Source organism: Vidua chalybeata, chromosome 10 (assembly GCF_026979565.1).
Source record: "Vidua chalybeata isolate OUT-0048 chromosome 10, bVidCha1 merged haplotype, whole genome shotgun sequence".
Classification (NCBI taxonomy): Eukaryota; Metazoa; Chordata; class Aves; order Passeriformes; family Viduidae; genus Vidua; species Vidua chalybeata.
The window spans coordinates 2,030,463-2,049,428 of NC_071539.1; the positions used below are offsets into that span (position 1 = coordinate 2,030,463).

At 45.9% G+C, this 18,966-nt stretch overlaps 1 protein-coding gene across 1 annotated transcript in view; it reads left to right on the forward strand.

The window, feature by feature from the left end:
* Positions 1-13,849, forward strand: part of OTOL1 (otolin 1) — a 17,489-nt gene extending 3,640 nt beyond the window's left edge. Inside the window, exons 2-5 of the mRNA XM_053951895.1 lie at positions 9,183-9,506; positions 11,824-11,913; positions 12,747-12,818; positions 12,963-13,849. Of these exons, the coding sequence (XP_053807870.1) occupies positions 9,183-9,506; positions 11,824-11,913; positions 12,747-12,818; positions 12,963-13,849 (1,373 nt within the window). The remainder of the gene's footprint in view (positions 1-9,182; positions 9,507-11,823; positions 11,914-12,746; positions 12,819-12,962) is intronic.
* Positions 13,850-18,966: the final 5,117 nt, after the last annotated feature.

The window sequence follows — 18,966 nt, forward strand, 5'->3', positions numbered from 1 at the left end:
TCTGGCTAAACCTGAGATTGTTGTGTTGCTAGTTGTGTTCCCAGCTAATTTGGTGTGTGGTGATCCTCTGACAGTCACCCTCTCCCGACAAATTAGAGAACAAGGCTTTTATCTACTGTCAGGGCAGGCTGGGTGAAGCCATCAGCACTGTGGGGTGTGGTGACAGCCCTTTGTGGGTGCTCATCTCTCCACCTGCTGCAGGTGCCACCACAGCTCCTGTTTTGGGGATTGGTGGCAGCAATCCACCAATCTGACCCTCCCTTGCGCTGTGATTCCCTTGGGAATTTTGTGCCAAAAAAAGTTCTGGGGTCCCCTCCGGGAAATGCTGTTTTATGGGGATCTGTTCATGTGGAATTTGGATTATTTATCAGCGGCCTTGTCCTCCTCAGTATCTATAAATCAATATCAATTAATGTTCTGGGTTAATTGGCCTGCACCCAGCTGGGGGAGGGGCTGGGTGGAATTCTGGGATCGGGAACAAGTAATTAGAAGGTAAAGGAATAATCAGAACGAGGGCTGGGCAGGATCTGCAGTCCTGGGTGAGTCACGTTCTCACATCTCTGCTTCCTGCTCTGTCCCTTGGCCAATATTCAATTGCTGCAGCCAGGCTGGGCTCTGCTCTGCGTGAGCAAAGTGTAACTGGGATAACTGGGATAACTGGGATTTGTTCTGGACCTGCAGATCCCAGCGTGTCCATACCGCCACCCTCACTGGGATAGCAGGTGGGGAGCCCCATCCCAGGGCTGGGAATGCCTGGGTTGCTCCCATCACTGCTTCCCAAGAGCTCCAGAGGAAAATCCAGTTGCTTTGGGGGGTTCGAGGTTCCCTCTGGAGAAGGCAGCTGAGTTTGGGATGCTCTGGGAGGAATCACCCATTGAACACATCCCACCAGTGGCTGGAGAAGATTCTCACCTGGAGAAGGCCCAGCTTTGAGATCAATCCTGCTCATTCTAATACCAGCTCTCCATGGGAAATGTCCCTAAAAAAAGGAATTCTTCCCATAGCTGGGTTTTTTATTTCGGTTTGTTTCCCTCCATAGAGGTTTCTGCTCCCAATGCAAACAGGTTTGAGCAGTGCAGGTCTCTCATAAACTTGATTTGTGTGTTCAAAAAATTCCATTTTGGGACGTTATGCTGGGAAAATGTTTGGTTTGGAGCTTTGTGCTTGTCCTGCATGGATTGGGATGGCTCAGCGTGTGTGGGGTCATTAATTCTCAGGGCTGGGCTGTTTGGACAGGGTGGGAACTGGACTGGATGACGCCTGTGGGGCCATTCCAACCGGGATATTCCCTGATTTTTTCTGCTTCAACTGCAAACCCGTCCTTGGCCGAGCTGTTAGGAGCTCCTGGAGCTCCCTCTTGTGCCGAGCCTCACCTGGAGCAGCAATTCCCGCGTTTCCTAAAACCTCCTGTGCTTTCCTTCTCCATCCCACTCCTGCCCTCCCATCCCTGCTCCTCCCCAGCTCCACCTGCCAGCCTGAAACCCCTTTTTAAAGCATTTGTCCCCAATTCCAGCACCAGGTGACATCTGGCACAGCTGTCACCTCCATGGAAACCGGAGCAATCCGTCCCACCTCAGCACATTTTGCTCCTTCTCGCTTTCCAAGGGAAAAAAAAAAGAGAGCTGGAAATGAAAAATAAGAGCTGGAAATGAAAAATAAGAGCTGGAAATGAAAAATAAGAGCTGGAAATGAAGTCACTCAGCTCCTGCCCTAATCCTGGTGGGATTCCTGGTGGGATGTCCTGTGCAGAGCCAGCAGCTGGACTTTAAATTATCTGTTCCAACTCAGGATATTCCGTGATTTGAGTCAGGAGATCTAAAAAATACAATGTATTTTTCAATTATTTATAATTTATTGTTTTTATACATCCCCCTGTTTATTTTTTGGAGATATTTTGCTGCCTCTGCTGCTTCTGGGTGAGTTGCAGAGGAGGTGGAAAGTTTTAGGCATCTCTTCTGAAGAAATCAGTGGGAATATTCCCTCTGATTTTAGTGCAGATCCAAAGCCCTTGCTTTGTAGATCAGAAAAAATAAAATTCTCACTCCCCTTTGCTTTTTAAAAATTCCCTAGATACCATAAACTCCCCAAATTCTTTGAGTCCAGCACACAGAGACGGTTTTATCCCCAGATTTTTGCTCCCTGCTGTGATTTCAAGGTGCTGCTGCACTCTGCCCTGTGCTGGAACCCCGGATTTTATTACACAGCCAGGTAGAATTTGGGTGAAAGGAAACCAGAGCTTTCAATTTCCTTCTTTCCAAGGAGTGGTGCAACACCTGCTGGGCTGAAATCACCTGCAAAGGGACTCTGTGCCACAGGGACGGGGCCCATTAATTCAATTTCCAAGCCCTTTGTCTCATAAAACGCTGATTAACGTGGGGAGCTGGGTGCTGAATGGATTTACCAGCACTAAATGATAATTCCAGTGGCTTTGCTGGGGCTGGGGGAGGGAATGACAGCCCTGCCTCAAGGGGAAAAGCCGCTCTCACCTCCAGCCTGGAATTCCAGCCCCCCTCATTTCCAGCCACTCGGCGCTGGCCACAGGGAGGGCAACAATCCCAAAAAAGCAAAGCCAGGGCTCTTGGGGAGGGTTTTGTTTCCCAAACACACAAGGAAAACAACATTCCCCAGGAAGAAAAAGGGTGTCCATGACATCCCGGGGCCGCCTCACAAAGGGACACCCCGGTGAAAAGGGGAGCCAGGGAATTTGATCCCTTTCCCCCTTTACCTGGCTCGAGTTTCCAGAGGGGACAATGGATGCTTTTCTCAGCCCAGACCTCCCGACAAAGGAAATCCTGGAGCTGGGTTTGGGGTAACACCTGGGGGAATATGTTTTACATCCCAAAAGGCTTTAAAAGCCAGCCCCGGTGTGGGAGTTGAGCCCAGAAGAATTCCTGGGCTGTAATTCCGGTGTCTCCCATAAATCACCGCGTGTTTGTGGTGCTCTAAACCTGCATTTCGGGGATTGACTCCAGGAGGTTCTCAAATAACTCCCCGAATGGTTGTTTTTGGGAAATAGAAGCTTTTGGCTCTCCCAGCCAGTAAATTTAAGGGCAATAAATCCCTTTTTTTTAGGTGCAACAGCAGATTTTGGGGATTTGGACCAACGTTTGGTGCAGGGGTTGTGGGATGGAAGGGCACAGACTGATGCAGGTTTTCCCCATCTCATCTTCCCCCCGACATCTGAATTTTAGTAACACAAAAAGTAACAAGACTGAATTTACAGGGAGATCATCCTCTGAATCCAAATCCCTGTGAAGGGGGATATTTTTTTTCTAGTGTTTATTTTCTATTTTTCTATGCATTTTCTCTAGTCAAGCATTTCAAATCCTACATGAACCGTTGCTCTTTTTCTATGCAAAGGAAATAATTTTTACCCCATGCAGTATTTAAAGTTCTCATCACAAATGAATCCCCTCTACCCCCAAATCTGAGCTGAAAACAGAACAACTATAAAGGCATTGCCCAAAGATTATTTTCTCTTTTGTTTTCAGGTTTTATTTCTCTCAAGCATTTAATTCACAATTTGATAATTTGGAAAAAAAAAAAAAAAAGGAAATTAGTATCGAAATTTGCTCTTAGTAAAGGGAATTTAACATGTGTTGCTCTCATGATCCCATAGAACTTTTTAATTTTTTTTTTTTTACCCCTTTCCACACTCCCAGCTCAGGGACGGGACTGTGATGCCAAAAATCTGCATTTTAAATACAGAGGGAAACCTGGGCCTTGCAGAAATAAATGGAAAAATTCCTTCTCCTTTGGGTCCTCAAATGTCAAAACTCTCCTCAAAAATGTCCGGACAAATTCCTGCTGAGTCTGGTGGTACCCAATGAGATGAAAGAGGAGCATCCCTAAAATCCCCAAAAATCTTTGGGGTAGAGGCAAAAAAGACCCCAGCAGCATCCCAGGGTTTGAGGGAAGGGTGGGAATTTTGGGATTTCACCTCGCTCCTTGCAGGGATTTTGCCAATCCCAGGATTTTAGGGAAGGGTTGGATTTGTGGGATTTCAGTGTCCCCCTGCTCCTTGCAGGGACTTTGCCAATCCCAGGGTTGGATTTCTGGGATTTCAGTGTCCCCCTGCTCCTTGCAGGGACTTTACCAATCCCAGGGTTGGATTTCTGGGATTTCAGTGTCCCCCTGCTCCTTGCAGCGACTTTGCCAATCCCAGGATTTTAGGGAAGGGTTGGATTTCTGGGATTTCAGTGTCCCCCTGTTCCTTACAGGGGATTTTGCCAATCCCAGGATTTTAGGGAAGGGTTGGATTTCTGGGATTTCAGTGTCCCCCTGCTCCTTGCAGGGGATTTTGCCAATCCCAGGGTTGGATTTCTGGGATTTCAGTGTCCCCCTGTTCCTTACAGGGGATTTTGCCAATCCCAGGGTTTTAGGGAAGGGTTGGATTTCTGGGATTTCATCTTTCTCCTTGCAGGGACTTTGCCAACCCCCCCTGTCCCCCCTGCAGGCTCTCATTGGCCGCAGCAGCAGCTGGGACCAAATAAACCTGATTCCCTCCCGAAATAAATTTCCTTTTTCCAGGTGCCATGGAGGGGGGTTCCTCCTGGGAGCAGGAGCGTTTGTGAGGTAGGAGAGAGTCACAGAATTTAAAATAATAGGATTTGTCTGCAGAAGAATTCCTGTCTATAATCAGTGTATAGCTGCCTGGGGATTAGGGTTTTTCTTTCCTCACACATCTGAGAACTAGAAATAATTAAATAAGATAAAGTGCAGTCATCTCCCTGATAGTTAAAACTGATGGATTGGGATTAAATTCCTGTTCTGAACTGGAATATCTGGAATTTTAGGGAGCACACACAAAAACCAACTGTATTATTACATCTTATTATAGGAAATATGCTAAAAATTAGTAGATATTTAAGTCAAATTAAATGTAAATTAATTTTATTAATTATGTGGCGCGGCAACAAAGTTTAATTCTTCCTATTTTGTGTTCACTGTGAATTATAATTTTAGTGGGGGGGATTCAAATGAATGATTTTATATTCAGTGGTGGTGAATTGATGTAATGAACAAATCCAAAATTTCAGTTTTATTTAAGTGCATTTATTTAGAATCACAGATTGGTTTGGCTTGGAAGAGACCTTAAAGATCATCCCTGGCTTGTGAAAAAAAAAAATCCTAAAATAATGATTTAAGAATAATTAATATAGGAACAGTCTTGCCCATTAAAATGAAAATCTGTTTAGTGATTCCTTGCTCTGAGGATTTCATTTTTCCAGGGTGCTGAGGTATAATTTGGTTATTAATTTGGTTTTTCCAGCGTTTGACAGCAATCCATCAGTCTGGCTGGGTTTGTGATGTGTGACAGAAAACCTTAGGAATGCTCTGGATTTGAGAACTCAGAATTTCCCCATAAAGTTATTAAATCCTAAAATCTCTGGGTTTTTTTTTTTGTGTAAATAATGGCTTTATTTAATTATCTCCAGCTGTTACAGGACGCTCCTGTGTGAGGATATTGTTCAAAAGGACAAATTGGTTTTTTTTCCTTTTTCCAGGCAGCAGATGATCCTTTTTTATCTTTTTTTTTTTCTCCTTTTTCTCCTTCTTTTCCCCCTTTTTCTGCAGCTGCAGGCTCTGGCTGCTCCCTGCCTGCGCTGAGCATCTCCCTCCACACCAACTTCCCAGGAAAATCTTCATGGTAAGGGAAAAAAAAAAATCCCAGAAACAAAAAAAAAAAATCTGCCCATGCAATCCCATTCCAGTGACACACACTCGTGGAGAAGGGAAAATCCCCACTCATAAAAATGAGTTTTATTTTCTTTTTCTTACGGTTGGGATGAAATGTGAGAGAGGCTGGTTTTTGTTCAGGTTTCGATGTTTATTCGCTTTTATTGATATCATAGTTTCACAAATTGTGAGTTTTGTAGTATTTTACTCTAGCGAATTAAAAACGGAGCTGTAGCTTTCTTTTTATAAGGTTTTTTTAAAGGATAAATTTCTTTAATTAAGAAATGACACAAAATATTTTTATTTTATTTTTATTTTAATCACTAACTACTAATTTTATTTAATTATACAATAGTACCTAAATTAATGAAGAAGGATTCGCTTCTGCCTTCACATTTTTATCTTGTTTTTTATATATTATTATAATCTAAAACTTTAAGTTTTTTTACTTAAGCCACACATTTATAATCTTAATTTTCTCATGTAATTTTGGGAGTTTTTTTTCCTGCAGCCTCAGGTTAAATGCAGTGTTCTCTATGGGGTCAGTGCTCAATTCTGAAATTCTCAGCAGATTCCAGGATCCAGCAGGGACCGTGGTGGGGAGGGTTTGATGTGAGGAATCAATTTGCCATGGAATGATTTCATCCTGTTTGAAAATGAAAAGAAATAAAAAGAAATGGTAAGAAATATGTATAGAACAAGAAATGAAAAGAAATGAAAAGAATAGAGAAATAAAAAGAAATAGAAATAAATAAAAATGAAAAGAAATAAAAAGAAATGGTAAGAAATATGTATAGAACAAGAAATGAAAAGAAATGAAAAGAATAGAGAAATAAAAAGAAATAGAAATAAATAAAAATGAAAAGAAATAAAAAGAAGTAGAAATAAATAAAAAGAAATTTTAAAGTCAACAAAGAAATAAAAAGAAATATAAATAAAAAATAAATGACAATAAATATAAATAAATAAAAATAAATAAAAATAAATTTTAAAATCAATCAATAAATAAAAATCAATAAAAATAAATAAAAACAAATGAATATAAATAAAAATAAAATAAAAATAAATAAAAATAAATTTAAAAATCAATCAATAAATATAAATAAATATAAATAAATATAAATAAATGAAAATAAATGAAAATCAATAAAAATAAATAAAAATAAATAAAAATAAATGAAAAGTAATAAAAATAAATTTCAAAATCAATAAATAAATATTAATAAATATTAATAAATATTAATAAATATAAATAAATGAAAATAAATGTAAAAATCAATCAATAAATAAAAAATAAATATAAATAAATGAAAAGAAATATAAATAAATAAAAATAAATAAAAAGAAATAAAAAGAAATATAAATAAATAAAAATAAATAAAAATAAATAAAAATAAATAAAAATAAATGAAAAGAAATAAAAAGAAATAAAAATAAATAAAAATAAATAAAAATAAATAAAAATAAATAAAAATAAATGAAAAGAAATAAAAAAGAAATAAAAATAAATAAAAATAAATAAAAATAAATAAAAAGAAATGAAAAGAAATAAAAATAAATAAAAATAAATAAAAAGAAATGAAAAGAAATAAAAATAAATTTAAAAATCAATCAATCAATCAATCAATCAATCAATAATAAATGTATAAAATCCCTCGTTCCTGTGGAAGGGAATTGTCCGGGACGGGAGGTTCTGCTGCAGCCGCAGGCTCTGGAGCGGAGCTGGGGCTCCCTTTGGCCCTGCCTGGCCGGGCTGGGGGGGCTCTCCTGGAGCTTTCCCAGCCTGGGGAATCTGGGGCTCCTCAGGGGGGTTGGCTTGCAGCTCCACAAGAAAGGGGCTCTGTTCCACCTGCACGTCCAGCTGCTTTCAGAAAGGAACAAAAGTGTTCCACCTGCACGTCCAGCTGCTTTCAGAAAGGAACAAAAGTGTTCCACCTGCACGTCCAGCTGCTTTCAGAAAGGAACAAAAGTGTTCCACCTGCACGTCCAGCTGCTTTCAGAAAGGAACAAAAGTGTTCCATCTGCACGTCCAGCTGCTTTCAGAAAGGAAAACAAAAGTGTTCCATCTGCACGTCCAGCTGCTTTCAGAAAGGAAAACAAAAGTGTTCCACCTGCACGTCCAGCTGCTTTCAGAAAGGAAAACAAAAGTGTTCCACCTGCACGTCCAGCTGCTTTCAGAAAGGAACAAAAGTGTTCCATCTGCACGTCCAGCTGCTTTCAGAAAGGAACAAAAGTGTTCCATCTGCACGTCCAGCTGCTTTCAGAAAGGAAAACAAAAGTGCTTTTTGTGAGGGCTCACCTGAGAGGTTTCACCTGGCCTGGAGGAACAATCGCGGCCTTCCGCCTTCGTCCGTTCTTCCCGGGCCAGCTGAATCAACGCTGGAAAAGTAAAAAGAGCAGATGTGAAAGTTTACTCCAAAATCAGACCAAAAAAAAAAAAAAAAAAAAAAAAAATCAAGACAAAAATTTTGGCACACTTGAGACTTCTGATTCCAAAGTACCTGAGTTTGGAAAACTTGATTTTTCATTTTGTTTCCATTTATTCTTTTAGAGAAAAGCTTTTTGTTGTGTGTAGTTGTGTTGGGCTCTGAAATCATTATGGAATTCTCTCCATGTCCTTGCAGGATCAAGGAGGGGTTCTAAGAAAGCTGGAGAGAAACTTTTCCCCAAAGGAATGCAGAGATAGGATAATAAGCAACACTTTAAGGATAAAAAGAGCAGATGTGAAAGTTTACACTAAAAATTCCAGAAAATCAGGCAGAAATGAAAAAAATCAAGATAAAAATTTTGTCACACTTGGGACTTCGGATTCCAAAGTACCTGAGTTTGGAAAACTTGATGTTTCATTTGTTTCCATTTTTTCTTTTGTTGTGTGTAGTTGTGTTGGGCTCTGAAATCATCATGGAATTCTCTCCATGTCCTTCCAGGACCAAAGGGGGGTTACAGGAGAGCTGGAGAGAAACTTTTCCCCAAAGGAATGCAGAGATAGGATAATAAGCAACACTTTAAGGATAAAAAGAGCAAATGTGAAAGTTTACACTAAAAAATCCGGAAAATCAGGCAGAAACAAAGGAAAGTTTACACTAAAAAATCCAGATCCAAGAGAGCTGGAGAGAAACTTTTCCCCAAAGGCATGGAGTAATGGGAATGGTCTGGAGTAGAAGAAGGGCAGGGCTGGGTGGATTTTGGGAAGGAATTCCTCCCGGGGAGGGCTGGGATGGATTCCCAGAGCAGCTGCGGCTGCCGCTGGATCCCCGGCAGTGCCCAAGGCCGGGCTGGACATTGGGGTTTGGAGCAGCTGGGCCAGCGAAGGTGTCCCCGGGGTGGAAGAGGACGGGATTTGGAGGGATGCTGTCCCTCCAGCCTCCAGCATCTCCCGGCACGGGGCAGCCGCGGCTCCTCAGGGACAGCAGAGCCAGGGACGCCGCGGCGTTGTCCCGGCTTCGGGGAGGAGGCAGAGGCTGCCGTGCTGGTGTTGATGGCCTGTCCGTGCTCTCCCGCAGCTGCTGCCATGCCGGGCTGTGCCGTGCCGAGCTGTGCCGTGCCGGGGCCCGTCCCGCTGCTCCTGGCGCTCGCCGCCGTCCCCGCGCTGGCGGCGCTGAAGGTGACCCCGGCCGTGCTCCGCACCAAGCCCAAACCTTCGCAGCCTCCCGCGTCCGTCCCGGGGAAAACGCCGTTCCCAGCAGCGCCGGGCAGAGCTGAGCTCCCCACGCTTTTCCCCTTGGAGAATTCCACGCTGGACTCGGCCGAGCTCTTCTTCAACTGCTGCGACTGCTGCCCGCCCGCCGCGGGGCCCCGGGGCTGGCCGGGGCCGCAGGGACCCCCAGGTGTGCCGAGCCCGCTCTGCCGGGCTGGGAACGCGCAGCCGGCGCCTTTTCCCTCGGGACATCGTTTGCCAGGGGTTGTGCAGCTCGTGGGGGCGATCTCAGCCATCTGCAGCTCTGATGCTGGGTGGTTTCGGGCTGCTTTAGGGGGACAGTCCTCCTTATCACAACAGCCTTGCACTCTTTCTTATCACAACAGCCTTGCACTCTTCTCTTATCACAACAGCCTTGCACTCTTTCTTATCACAACAGCCTTGCACTCTTCTCTTATCACAACAGCCTTGCACTCTTTCTTATCACAACAGCCTTGCACTCTTCTCTTATCACAACAGCCTTGCACTCTTCTTTTTCTTGTCACAACAGCCTTGCACTCTTCTCTTTCTTATCACAACAGCCTTGCACTCTTCTCTTTCTTATCACAACAGCCTTGCACTCTTCTCTTTCTTATCACAACAGCCTTGCACTCTTTCTTATCACAACAGCCTTGCACTCTTCTCTTATCACAACAGCCTTGCACTCTTCTTTTTCTTGTCACAACAGCCTTGCACTCTTCTCTTTCTTATCACAACAGCCTTGCACTCTTCTCTTTCTTATCGCTACAGCTTTGAACTCTTCTTCTTTTTCTTATCACGACAGCCTTGCACTCTTCTTTTTCACAACAGCCTTGCACTCTTCTTCTCTTTCTTATCACAGCAGCCTTGCACTCTCTCGTCTGACTTGTGCAAGCACAGTAAATGTTAAGTGCTACACATTGTGTAGTCAGCTCCCTCTAATCAATCCCTCTGCAGCTCCTAAATCTCTTGGCTCAGCTCTTCCCGAGGGGCAGCTCCGATCGCTGCTCCCCGGGACAGGGACAGGAGCCCAGGAATGGCTGGAGCTGGCCCAGGGGAGGTTTGGGGTGGATATTAGGATTTTAGGAAAAGGTCTTTCCCGCAGAGGGTGCTGGGCACTGCCCAGGCTCCCCAGGGAATGAACGGGCACGTTCCCAAACGTGCCAGAGCTCCAGGAGTGCTTGGACAGCGCAGCCAGGGATGCCCAGGTGGGAATTTGGGGTGTCTGGGCAGGGCCAGGGGCCGGGCTGGATGATCCTGGTGGGTCCCTTCCAGCTCAGGATGTTCTGTGATTCTGTAATTCTATGAAATGTGGGATGTGATCCTGATTTGTGTCGATCCAGAGCAGAAAAGTGAATGTCAGCCACGTCCTGGAAGTTACAAGCCACCAGTGTGGGTGGGAATTCCTTGGGACCACAGGGGCCTGGGACCATCCCAGATCCCAGCTGGCAGGAGCCCACACTCCCCAATCCTCTGTCCCTGCCCTGAGCCCCTTGGATTCACAGCTTTAATTCCACATTCACTTCAACCATGGCTTTATGACCCCCAAAACTACCTTCAAAGAGTTTTACATCTTTACTGAAAATGTCTTCATTTTTTTTTTTTTCCCATTGCAAAAGATGAAAATTAAAAAAAAAATTGGGTCCAATTTTAAAAATAAATAAATGAGGCACAAGAAGCAGCTCTCTATAAAGGACCTAAATATTTAATAAAATACACTTTGTGTCTTCTTTCTGCTGCTAAAATACACATCCACAGAGCACCTAATTCTGCTCCTGCTCTAATGCATAATGCTTTAGCCTGCAAAAGTTCACTTTAATAGCACTAACATTGGAGATAGGAAGCATTCATCTGAGGAAAGGTGGGAAAACCATGAAATAATTCTCCTTTAATCCAGTGCACTCCCGGGATTTTCGCTTCCCATGGCTTAGGAACAGCTGGCTCATGGAAATTGTGGTGGCTGTAAAGGGAGTTGGATCTCTCATCTCTTGATGGAAAAGTCCTTGTGGTGGTTGAAGGTGCCATAATCTGCTCCCAGACAGGCACTGGGAATCTCTGGATTCCCAAGGGGATGGGAAAGGGAAAGGATTTCAATCCCTCCTTTCAGCAGCGTGGAGCTCTCAGCCAGGTCCCCCTTCAGTATTTGCAGAATTAATTCTCCTTAAGGAAAGGGACAATTCCAAAGCTCTGGCAGCTCCTTGGGTGCGCTCAGATTTTGAAGAGAGATTAATTTCTGGTGTTTTGTGAACCTCTGAGCTCCTGTGGCTCTGAGGCAGCTCAAAGTTGGTTTTAAAAACTCTTTAACTGTGGCCCACAGTGAAGGGCAAAGCTGTGAGATTTGATGATGTCAAATAAAACAAGCAGCTCTTCCCAAGGTGATGGAATCACCTCATATACACTCCTCAGTGCCACACTGCTCAGGTACTGATGAAAATGTCATTTAGAAGTTAAACCTCGGAGTTACTGAGATAATTTTGTTGATTTTACAGGTCCCAGGGGGGAGAAGGGAGACGCTGGGCTGCCAGGGCTGCCAGGAACTCCTGGCCCTCAAGGACCAAAAGGCTCTAAAGGAGAAAGAGGTAAACCAGACTGATGGAAAATGCTGCTGTCCTCATAAAATACCACAAAATTATTAAAAAAACCCCGTATTTTTCAAAGCAAAAGAAGATTGCTGCTAGGGATTGAGCCCTGGAGAGGTTTAGCTGGCATCAGTGCAGGGAGAGGAACTCAGGTGGTGGCAGAGTTTGTTCAGGTGGAGCAGCTGCTTGTAAAGATCTCACTCGAAAATTCTTGTTCTGAACAGGAGTTCAAAATCTGGGTTCAGTTTGCTTTGGATGAAGGACAGAAGTAGGAAAAAGCCACCACGGAAGTTGCGTGCAGGTGTAAAATCTGCATTTCAGTTTCAGTATCTCAGGCAAAAGGACTTCAGTGAGGATGCTGAGCAGTCATTGTCCATCAGTATTCCTGCAAGGAAGCCCTGCCCTTCCTTTGGGGCTTGGAGCAGCTTTATCCTGGCAGGATCCTGCTGCTGCCTCTGGAGAATCACCCGGGGTCCCAGCAGCACAGTCTGGTGCTGTTCAGTCCCTGCAGCCCCTTAGGCAGCGATTTACTCCTGGAAAAAGCTTTTTGAGTGAGGAATGAGGAATGCAGAGCTGTCACCTTCCCCATCTTCCATCGAACAGCAGCAACTGCCTCGCAGAGGGGCAGAAATCTCGGAGTGAGGTGGTGCTGGGGGCTGTGGGATCCAGCTGAGGTTCCTGCAGGTGTTTCCTCAGAACCCACATTGCTCACGTCGGTTTTATTAACGAAGTGAGGGACGCTCGCGGACGGTCCCAGTGGGGTGTGATGTTTGCTCTGCTGCACACACCGGCAGCAATTAATGAATTCATTCATTCCTGCTGGAATGTCCTAGGAGGAAAAGGGGAGCAAGGGGAGCGAGGAGCGAGTGGAAGCCCCGGTTATCCAGGGAAACCCGGGCTGCAAGGTAGGTCTGGAAAATCCAGGATTGCTCTGACCTTTCCCTCTGCTCCGGGTTTTACAGCAGCACGGAAGGACCAACCCCTTTGGACGGTCCTTCCATCTCCGGGGCAATCCAATTTTATTGGTTTTAATCTTTTTTCCCCCCCAGGTGAAGCCGGAGCCAAAGGCAATAAGGGCAGCTACGGCTTCCCTGGACTGAAGGGACAAAAGGGGGCTAAAGGGGACACCTGTGACAACGGCACCAAAGGAGACAAAGGGGACAGGGGGGATCCCGGAGAGCCGGGAGCGGGCGGAGAGCAGGGGGACAAGGGAGAAAAGGGGGACACGGGGGAAAAGGGATACTGCGGGGAGCCGGGGGGCAGAGGGGCCAAGGGGGACAGAGGGGAAGGGGGCACCAAGGGGGAGAAGGGCAGCAAAGGGGACACGGGCACCGAGGGCGTGCGGGGGGCGGCCGGCAAGCAGGGAGAGAAGGGCGAGCAGGGCCGCAAGGGTGACAAAGGGGACCTGGGCCCCGCGGGCACGGCGGGGCCCAAGGGCGAGCCGGGCACCAAGGGCGGCCGCGGCGCCCCGGGCAGGAAAGGCTCCCGCGGGGCCAAGGGCGCCCCTGGGCACGTCCCCGAGGCCCCGCGCTCGGCCTTCAGCGCGGGGCTCTCCAGGCCCTTCCCTCCTCCCAACGTGCCCATCAGGTTTGACCGCGTGTGGTTCAACGAGCGCCACGACTACGACCCCGCCACGGGCAAGTTCAACTGCAGCGTGCCCGGCGCCTACGTCTTCTCCTACCACGTCACCGTGCGCGGCCGCCCCGCGCGCCTCAGCCTCGTGGCCAGCAGCAGGAGGGTGGCCAAGGCCAGGGACACCCTCTACGGCCAGGACATCGACCAGGCCTCCTTCCTGACCATCCTCAAGCTGAGGGTGGGCGACCAAGTGTGGCTGGAGGTTGGGAAGGACTGGAACGGGCTCTACGCCGGCGCGGAGGACGACAGCGTCTTCACGGGGTTCCTGCTGTACCCTGATGGTTCTGAGGTCCTTCTGTGAGCTTATAACGTCTTTTCCCTCTTGGTGTGAGAGGAGAAAAGGGCAGCACCTTGGTTGAGTTGTTATTTTTGTGATGTTTTAACAAAAATCGCAAGGCGTGGTTTAGTTTGAAGAAGTCACGCGTCCTTTGCCCGTTGCCCAAGCAGCAACAGGACCGGCATGGGGAGGGCATTTCCCAGCACAGTTTGTAATTAGAATATTCAAATCATGGAATGAGACTCCTTCCCAGCTCCTGCAGTCCTTGCATGGCCCAAACTCCCTCTAGGAATCAGTTCTGATCACCTCTGATTTTGATAAAATGCCAGGGTTTGATTTACAGAGCTCAGCCAGATGGGAGCATGAGCAGTAGGTTCCTTGAAATCACCTGAAAAGATTTAAAGCTCTTCTATCCTTGAATCAGTGTTATTTAGTGCATTAGTCTTGGTCTAAAAGAATATTAGATCACTGCGAAAAACCCTCCTAAATATTGTTCTTAAACGAAAATAAATCTGAAGCTTTCAAAAGTAGCTGAGAGATGAATATTTGACTTTATTGGTCCACTCAGACCACCAGGTTCTGAGCCTCTGATGCTGTGGGATCATCCTTGGGATCAGCCAGATGGGAGCATGAGCAGAAGGTTCCTTGAAATCACCTGAAAAGATTTAAAGCTCTTCTATCCTTGAATCAGTGTTATTTAGTGCTTTAGTCTTGGTCGTGAATGATATAAAAATTTGTCTAAAAGAGTATTAGATCAGTGTAAAAAACCCTATACCAAGCTTCTTACTGCTCTAAAATCTCAAAACCTTTGAAACTAATATGCATTTAAAAACTCGTGTTGGGCGTGTGGTTGATGAAATAAGATGTTATGAGCTGCAGGGCTGTGATTTATCGGGCAGGGACGGAGCTGCTGCAGTGGAAGAAGCTGTTGGAGCAGCGGTGCAGCCATGCACAGCTCACCTGATGTACCAGCATTAATTCCTGGGTTCGTTTTTGGGACTCTGCATCCCAGTGTGTCCTTGTGGGGCACGGATTTGGGAGTGGGGCGGCTACAGGGGCTTCTCTGCTGGAATCTTCCCTTGTGTCCCCTGGAGCCAGTGGCACTGGACCTGTTGTTGGACAAGGCTGAGTGTCTGGGAGAAAGGTTTTGGGAATTTTGTGCGGAAACACTGGAGCTGCAGAGAGGAGTGTGGATTTGTAGGAGGGGCTGGAGCTGAGATCCCCTTTGGAATCCAGTCCATGGAGGAGCACAGATCCTTCTGCTGCCTTGGAAGGACCCCACAGCACAGCAGGGCAGCTGGGATCCCATGGGAATTCCCTGCTGGATCAGCTCTGTGTGATCCCATGGGAATTCACCCTGGATCAGCTCTGTGTGATCCCTTGGGAATTCCCTGCTGGATCAGCTCTGTGTGATCCCATGGGAATTCACCCTGGATCAGCTCTGTGTGATCCCATGGGAATTTCCTGCTGGATCAGCTCTGTGTGATCCCATGGGAATTCACCCTAGATCAGCTCTGTGTGATCCCATGGGAGGCCCAGGCTGGATCAGCTCTGTGTGATTCCGTGGGAATTCCCTGCTGGATCAGCTCTGTGTGATCCCATGGGAATTCACCCTAGATCAGCTCTGTGGGAAGAGGCCCCACACTGGAGCAGGGAGGAGTGAGGAGCCCTGTTCCTGAGGAGGAAGGAGGGAAAACCTGGGATGAGCTGACTGCAGCGCCCATTCCCTGATCCCTCTGCTGGGAGTGAGGCTGAGCGCGGGAAGAAGGGAGGAATAGGATGAAGGCGTTTTTAGGACTGAGTTTTATTTCTCATCACCCAGCTCTGGTGATAAATTTATTTCCCCCCGTGGACTCTGCTCTGCCTGTGCCCCCTCCCTGTCCTTCCCTCACCCCAAACCATTCCTGGGTTTTCTGTCTGAGCAGGGAGTGGTGGAGCAGCTCTGGTGCTGCACGGAGCTCCTCTCTTGTAGCTTTGTTAATTAATCAATTAAAACCTTCAAACCCGTCTGCCAAGTGCCGGCTCGGGGGCCCGTTTGAATTCCGAGCAGCTCAGCCTGGCCGGGATCTTCCCCGTGGGTTTTGGGATGCAGCAGGGACAGCAGATGGCAATGTGGCGCTGCGGAACGACCGAGAGCCGGGAATGCGCGCGGACCGCGACGCTCCTTGGGAAGTCGGGAGGAGCCTGCCTTGGGGCTCAGGATTTGGGGCTGGGATGGATGGATGGTTTCCATAAGGTGGGATGGATGGATGGTTTCCATAAGGTGGGAGGGATGGAGGGATGGATTGTTTCCATAGGGTGGATGGATTGTTGTTTCCATAGGCTGGGATGGATGGATGGATGGATGGATGGATGGATGGATGGATTGGTTCCATTGGGTGGGATGGATGGATGGATGGATGGATTGTTTCCATAGGGTGGGATGGATGGATTGTTGTTTCCATTGGGTGGGATGGATGGATGGATGGATGGATGGATGGATGGATGGATGGTTGGTTTCTATAGGCTGGGATGGATGGATGGATGGATGGATGGATGGATGGATGGATGGATGGATGGATAGATGGATGGATGGATGGTTTCCATGGTATGGGATGAATGAATGGATTGTTGTTTCCATGGGATGGATGGATGGATGGATGGATGGATGGATGGATGGATGGATTGTTGTTTCCATCGGGTGGGATGGATGGATTGTTGTTTCCATCGGGTGGGATGGATGGATTGTTGGTTCCATAGGGTGGGATGGATGGATGGATAGATTGTTGGTTCCATGGGATGGATGGATGGATGGATGGATGGATGGATGGATGGATGGATGGATGGATGGATTGTTGGTTCCATAGGGTGGGATGGATGGATTGTTGTTTCCATAGGATCGGATGGATGGAGGGATGGTTTCCATACGGTGAGATGGATGGATGGATGGATGGATGGATGGATGGATGGATTCTTGTTTCCATAGGGTGGGATGGATTGTTGGTTCCATGGGATGGATGGATGGATTGGTTCCATAGGGTGGGATGGATGGATGGATTGTTGGTTCCATAGGCTGGGATGGATGGATGGATGGATGGATGGATGGATTGGTTCCATAGGGTGGGATGGATTGTTGGTTCCATGGGATGGAACCAACCACAAACCCTATGGATTGGTTCCATAGGGTGGGATGGATGGATGGATTGTTGGTTCCATAGGGTGGGATGGATGGAGGGATGGATGGATGGATTCTTGTTTCCATAGGATGGGATGGATGGAGGGATGGATGGATGGATTCTTGTTTCCATAGGGTGGGATGGATTGTTGGTTCCATGGGATGGATGGATGGATGGATTGTTTCCCTAGGCTGGGATGGATGGATTGTGAACCTGCTCAGGAGGTGCTTTGTCCCTGTCCTCGGGCTCTTTGTGTCCCCTCGGAGCTGGGCTCGTGGATTTCGGGATCTATTTAGGATTTGATGCCTTAGAAAGGCCAAGCTTGGGCCAACAATGGGGTGGCTCATATTTATTGGGGGCTCTCTGTGTGTTTATTTGGATTTAAACGTTATTTTATCACTGAAGAGCCGTGTCCACACTGAGAGCTCTGCATGCAGAGAGCTGCAGCACAAACCTCAGCTTGGAAAATGTGAATTATTCCCCAACTTCAAGAATCCCAAGAAGTCTGTGACCACATGGGAAACTCTCTTTGATGATTTTAATACAAGTCTTGTGATAGAACCAACCAAAAAGCTGAAATTCCTCCATTTTTGGTGCCTCCACACGTGGAAAATGAGGAGGCAGGGAAGCTGTAAATGCAACAGAAGCTTGGCCATGATTTGTGGGACTCATCAATTAATTAGGCAGCCAAATGCTGTTATCTCCTCCTGCAATTGCTTTTTGGCTGGCAAATTAAAGGTAGACAATCAGAGGTGTTCCTTAAAAACACCAAAAAAAGTTCACGAGGCTTCCTGGAACCCAAATCCTCAATAAATCCAGCGGGTTTGCAGTGAGAGAGGGGCTCCTGCTTCCCCTTCAATGCCTGCAGAAGGAGGAAAAAATGGTTTTTGCAGGTGCTTCTTTTGCTCTGGAGCAACTTTTGGGTGAAAAATCTGGGAAAAAAAGGAGATTTGGGAGTTATTTGAAGAGCAGGGTTGTTGTGGATACCAAGTCAGAGCTCTCAAATCCGTATTAAAGACTGTGGTCTCTATTCCATATCCAGGTTATTTTCCTGTTCAGATGTAAACTGGACTTTGGAAGCCCTTTTGGACAAATTAATATGCAAATTATCAATGCTAAAATGGTTATTAATATATAAATTATATAAATTTCCTACATATTTCTACATGTAAATTCCTTCTGTGTCTTGTGCAGCTTCCCAGCTGAGAAGCTGCAGGAATAGCAAAATCTGTTTAAAATCTGGATTTTGGGCTGGACTTTGGCCCCCAAAGAGCTCTAAATTGGGGATTTAACTCCTAATACTTCACTCAAGCATAACCTCAAGAATATTTAAATAAAAAAAAATAAATATTTATTTAAAATGAAGATTTTTCTTCATCCCTCAGGAGGAAGTTTGATAGAATTTGATCCTTCTCAAAGGCCAGGTGATTTTATGGGGGAGGGAATTGGTGTCACTTAAAACTGAATCTTTGTGATGAGCTCTGCTTTTTCTTTTTGCCAGAAAATTCAGTTTGTGCTTTTAAATGAGGGTTTCCTGTTCAGGTGAGAGTCCCCCAGCCTGCATCCCTAATTTATTTGACAAGGAATTCCAGGAAACTCTGGAAAGCTGCAAGGCTTTGCTGGTAGATTGGCAACTTGGGTTTATGAAGAATTTAATAAATTTCATATTTTTTTTTCATAAATTTATGAAGAATTTCATAAAATTAAGAATTTTATAAATGAATTTACAAATGATAAATTTATTATTTACAATTATTTATAAACCCTCCTCCCGTGACAAAATATGGAAATAACATTGAGCTGTGTGAGGGGAATTGGAATAAAAACATTTGTGGGATCAGCCAGAGCGATGAACCTTTGGAGCTGTGGCGTTGAGGGGTGGGTTGGATATTCCAGATCCAGCCGTGGACACAAAAATGCTACAAAAATTGTGCAGAAAGTCACAATATTTTAAGCTCCTTAAAGAGAATTCCCGTCGTGTGCTGG